Here is a 5,383-nt window from a genome sequence, read left to right as displayed (position 1 = left end):
CAATATGGATGTTAATGATTGTGAGCACAAATCTTATGAAATTTTTTAAAATATGTTCCAACTTGATCTACCTGTAAAAATATTTAAGAACTATGTTTCTTAAGTTGTTCTATAAAGGGCTTATGACATTAACAATTCGTTATTCCTTTGCAGATATTTGAATTTCGTTGTCATAAACAAATTTAAATATTTTTCATAAAATCAAGTAGCACAAAAAGATTTCTTTATTTGGTTACCACCAAACTTTAATCAGTTCATATCGAAACATACCTCTCTTATACATAATTTGTTTTTAGAATAAATTCAATAAATTAAGATTGAAATCTGAAAGTACTATGTAAAAGGCAAATGGTGGAAAGATTCTAGTGGTCCAAGAATTGGATTTAATTGTACGTATAATTTTCATCTGTATTCAAGATTTTTATAATTAATGACATATTTTATGATAAAACACACAATTAAATTATTTAATTTAAATAGAAAACAAATAAACTATTTCGACGATTCGTTGGACATCAGGAATTAGTTACACTTTGACAGACTGATTACTATCATATAAATGAAGAAGAAATGAGCTATGACAAAGCCACACGATATCGGGAAATATGAAAAAAAAATCCAAGAAATCAAAAAAAGTACAAGAAAAAATCCCAATAAAGAAGAAAACAGCATTACCAAAAGTTCTACCAAAAAGGCTGAGGACTGGAATGTTCCCTTTGGAGTTCCACATATCTGTCTGTGTATAAAGCAGGTACTTTCATTTTGAGAATTAAGCATGTTTATAATAATTATAATTTTATAATTGTGGCGAAGAAATTTTTCCTATTGTAATCTGTACTTTATGACGGTAAATGCGTTTCCTAAATAATTATGTTTATATCATAAATAATTATGTTGTATATAGCTGTAAATCTTTCTACTGAATAATTGGAGGTTGAAAAAATCGACAATGTGTCGAAACCATTTTATAACACCAAACTAAATTGTTGACTTAAGTTAAACTAAGTAATTTTATTTGTAAAGTTAAGTTATATTTGTTGTTGTGAATCTCATTTATAGTCTTCCAGTGTAGGTTGAAATATAAGGATGAGATTGATTCGAAACAGTTCTACCATCAACAATATTATAACAAATCGAAAAATCATCACGATATTCCTTTGCTCTGTCAATTTGCTGACACTGTGGATTAAAACGAATAGAATTATAAGAAAAGATATAACTGAACCACAATTTGGTGAAATACAATATAAGAATCAAATCAAGTTTTGCTTGGGAGAAGACAACTTTTTTTCTAAATTAAATACTTCTGACATATGTCATAAGGAAACGTAATCTTAGCAACAGAAATGTTTTTTTTTGACAAACAATTGGTTGCTATTGAAACTTGAAATAAATGTCGACGAGAGATCTGCAACTGATTTGATTTCAGTGACTTTCAGGACACGTAATCTAAACCTTCAGACAGTAAGTTGCTATTTTTGTAACTGTTTAAATATTTCACCTTTTTAAATCAACAGTAAATTCACGTAGGTGATTCTCTCAGCTTGAATAACTGAGCGACATATTTCAACACTGAAATTTTCTTTTTCAACATTGGTTATCACCCTCAAATGATATACTAATCTTTCCATATTTGATAATTTTATATCGCAAATTATTTAGATTCCTCATGTCTGGATGACAAATTCAAATAATATCAACACAACTTATAAACCAAATCATAAAATAGTAATTTCTATTTTACAATTTTCTGCGTAAATATTGATTTGCAATCTTTGTTCGGTTGAAACTTATAATTAATGGCTTTATCATTTGCAGTTCTGCTAAAATTTTCATCTACTTTGGTGCATATATATTTTTGGTGTCTCCATATTTTCTTGACAGTATGCGTGTTTTGACAACACACTGACAACATCGAGAACTAAAGATGGAGTATTTTCGTTCTGCTTATTCGCGATACTGATCATAGAATGAAGGTATTTTATACTACCAAACATCGCGGACCCTTGTATCCTATTAAGCAGTATTCTTCTAAAATATCTGTAATAATAATAATAGTATCATAATTGAAAAGAAAGTTTATGCTCCTATAGACATTCAAGATGTGAGACACAATTTACTTGCTTTACCTATATGCTCCATACTTGCTTTAAAAATATGTTAAAATCGTGGTAGTAACTCTCCATATGCGTTGGGATGTAGATGGAGTTCTTAGGATGATTTATTTAAATTTGCCATCTGTAAAAAGAAATAATTTTTGAGGGTATTGCAAAAATTATCTTCAAAAATTGATTGAATAAATCATATTGTGGAAGAGACTGAAAAACACAGTGACCAAAGGTTTTTTTGAAAGAAGGAAAATAACGGAGCGATTTTTAATTAAGGATGACTCAATTTGATTATACGGCGTTGTAGTGCATTGATTCAGTCAACCAAAGGGGCGGTATATATAACACGATATTGTACACTAAATACTCTCTGTACTATGTAATATTGTATAACTTTGATTAACCTTTGATATATATACAAATCGGAATTCTTTTTTACAGTTTCTAAGACATTTTGGTGTTTTGATAATATATCATATGCCTAACTTTACTTAAATGAATTTTAATATGATTGGTAATATTTTGATTCAGCAAAATTAAAGCCCGCGGGAATTTTTCATGTGACTTGATTTTCGAGAATTTCATGACGAATTAACACTATTTGAAATCAGAGCTCTAAAATAGATATATTTTGTTATTAGTGTAACTGTTCCAATATGATTGATTAACTGCAATAAATTATGTACCTAAGGGAATTCAAATTTAAAAAACAATACAACACTTATTGTAAATTAGTAACTGTTATTTACAATTATTCCTACAACTTAATTTGAAATATTAACAATATCAACATTCAAGAGATGTAGTGAAACTTGAGAACACTAGGTATCTCATCATTCAAAAACTCAACAACTACATACACGCCATCAATTTATTTCAGATGAAATTCATAACACATAATTTCTTAAAAGAGTCAAATTTGATGATTAACATCAATGGATTGATTTTAAATGGAAAATGTGTAGGGTTCAACATAATGGTTAAGGCTTGACTAATACCATATGGAATAAATAATGAAATTATTTACTAACAATTTCTTAAAACAGGAGAATAAGTTTTTGAGAGACTCTGAAGCCGATGTCTGCAGGAGACATTCCTAAAACCGGACATGGGATTCTTTATCCCAGGATACTCTATCCTCCGGGCTGATCGTTTTTCTGGAGCAGGTGGAGGGGTTGGCATTCTGATCCGGAACTCCATCAGGCACCAGAGAGGATCGATACGTCCCTCTTTCTGGGCGAGTCGATTGGAGTCGAACTCGCCCTAGAAAGTGGTCCGCTTAGGATTGTCTCGGCTTATGTTCGACCGACTGAGAGAGTTTCCTGACTCAATCTCCCGTCCATCCTGCATCCCAAATGTCGTACAGTCATTGCTGGGGACTTCAACAGTAAGCACACAGCGTGGGGTTGTGTAAAATCTAACACCAACGGCGGTTTCCTGCTGCGGGCGTCACTGGACTACCGGTTCTCGGTGGAAACCACCGAGACGCCAAACCACTTCCCTGATAGTCCCTCATGCCGACCTGATATCCTTTCCATGTTCCTCTGCAAAAACATCACAGAGGTGCCGGAGGTCATTAACCACCAGGTGTTGTCTTCGGACCACAGCCCGATCTCCCTTGCACTTAACGAGAATTGTTGCCAGTGGGAGCCTCGTAAGAGGAAAACCAACTGGTTGCAATTCCGTTATTTAATGGAAACCACCGATTTGCGGTGCAGGATTTTGAACTCTGAAAGGGATATAGACGGTGAAGTGGATAGGCTGTCAAATGACATCCTGACAGCCTTAGAACGGTCGACGCATGCTTACCCTAACATCTGCAAGCAGCATAGTCTTCCTGGCGAGGTTGTCACCCTCATCAGGAAGAAAAACCGTAGCAGGAAACTTTGGCAGCGTACTCGGGACCCCTTCATCAAGGCCCGGTACAACGCCCTGAGCCGTGAGGTCCGGGCCTGCCTGCTTGAACTCCGGAGCTCCTCGTTCCAGGAGTTCATAGCAGAGGCCGAACTCCATCCTCGTCGTACCTGGAAAGTCATAAGGTCTATCTGAGGGAGGCGTATGCGCTATCCGCACCTTGTTCATGATGGCATCAAAGTCGTCCTGGACAAGGATAAAGCGGAGGTGTTTGCAGACTCCCTTGAGCGGCAATGCTCTCCAAACGCCAGTCTTCCTGGGTTTGTTGTAGAGCACAACTCCATCAGCCGTCAGGTGGACTCTATGACTTTCCCAAAACCTGATAGTGACATTCTTCCTACTTCTCCCAGCGAAGTCAGAGGTATCCTTAAAGCCCTCAATAACCGGAAAAGTCCCGGCCCAGACACCATCCCCAACGTGGCCCTTAAGAAGCTTGCTACCATTCAGGTGGTAATGCTTACTAACATTATAAATGCGATGCTCGGTCTCCACTACTTCCCGTCGGCATGGAAGGTGGCAACGGTAGTGTCCATTTTAAAACCCAACAAACCTGCCCACCTTGCTAGCAGTTATCGTCCCATTAGCCTCCTTTCTTCGCTAAGCAAGGTGGCGGAGCAGGTTATTCGGACTCGGCTTGAGGAATTTATGGCTGACCAGCACATCCTGCCGAACGCTCAGTTTGGATTTCGTCGAGGCCATGGTACCGGTCATCAGATTTTGCGAGTGACCGAGGACATGGCTGGAAGGCGTAACAAGGGGCAGCATGGTACCATGTTGCTCCTTGATGTCAAGCAGGCATTTGACAGGGTTTGGCACGCTGGTCTAATACACAAACTGGCTTCGTTAAATTTTCCTTCTTATCTGATCGGCTCTATCCGCTCTTTCCTTTCCAACCGCTCCTTTCGTTCCAAGGTTGGAAGCGAGTTCTCTTCTTCGAGAACTATTACCGCTGGTGTCCCGCAAGGCTCCAAACTATCACCTACTCTCTTCAATCTCTATTGTAGCGACATACCATCTTGTCCTAGAGTTACTATAGCAATGTATGCCGATGACGTTGCCTTAATTAGCTCCCATAGATGTATAGTTTATGCGGAGATCCATATTAGGAACTTCCTGCCTAAACTGCTCTGTTGGTACTCTCGATGGAGATTGGAGATCAATCGTTCTAAATCCGAAGCTATCTTCTTCTCAAATCGACGAAGGTTGCCACCTAAATTCCTTATCAATGATCATCAAGTTGAGTGGAGTCCCAGCGCCAAGTACCTGGGTGTCATACTTGACAAGAAACTCAGTTTCTCTCGCCAGGTCGCTTTGGTAACGTGGAAAGCTCTAGTAGCCTTTGTTGCTTTGAAATCTTTCTT

General features: G+C 37.2%; 1 protein-coding gene across 1 annotated transcript; it reads right to left on the bottom strand.

Moving 5' to 3' along the window:
• Window positions 1–3,727: 3,727 nt before the first annotated feature.
• LOC126264195 (uncharacterized) lies at window positions 3,728–4,750 on the bottom strand. Its single transcript, XM_049961053.1, has 2 exons — window positions 3,918–4,750; window positions 3,728–3,837 (listed from the first exon to the last, which is right to left on the bottom strand). The coding sequence occupies exons 1-2, from the start codon at window positions 4,188–4,190 to the stop codon at window positions 3,733–3,735; spliced, it is 378 nt and encodes a 125-aa protein (XP_049817010.1). The 5' UTR covers window positions 4,191–4,750; the 3' UTR covers window positions 3,728–3,732.
• Between the last annotated feature and the right edge of the window lie 633 nt (window positions 4,751–5,383).

This window comes from Aethina tumida, chromosome 1, assembly GCF_024364675.1.
Source record: "Aethina tumida isolate Nest 87 chromosome 1, icAetTumi1.1, whole genome shotgun sequence".
Classification (NCBI taxonomy): domain Eukaryota; kingdom Metazoa; phylum Arthropoda; class Insecta; order Coleoptera; family Nitidulidae; genus Aethina; species Aethina tumida.
This window is presented reverse-complemented; position numbering and strand designations above follow the sequence as displayed.

Bases quoted from the DNA above. Each gene is read 5' to 3' on its own strand.
- LOC126264195 (XM_049961053.1), bottom strand. From the start codon at position 4,190: ATGAACAAGGTGCGGATAGCGCATACGCCTCCCTCAGATAGACCTTAT. The intron at 3,838-3,917 runs GTAAGCATGCGT...TATCCCTTTCAG, and splicing joins TGCTGCTTGCAGATGTTAGG to AGTTCAAAATCCTGCACCGC.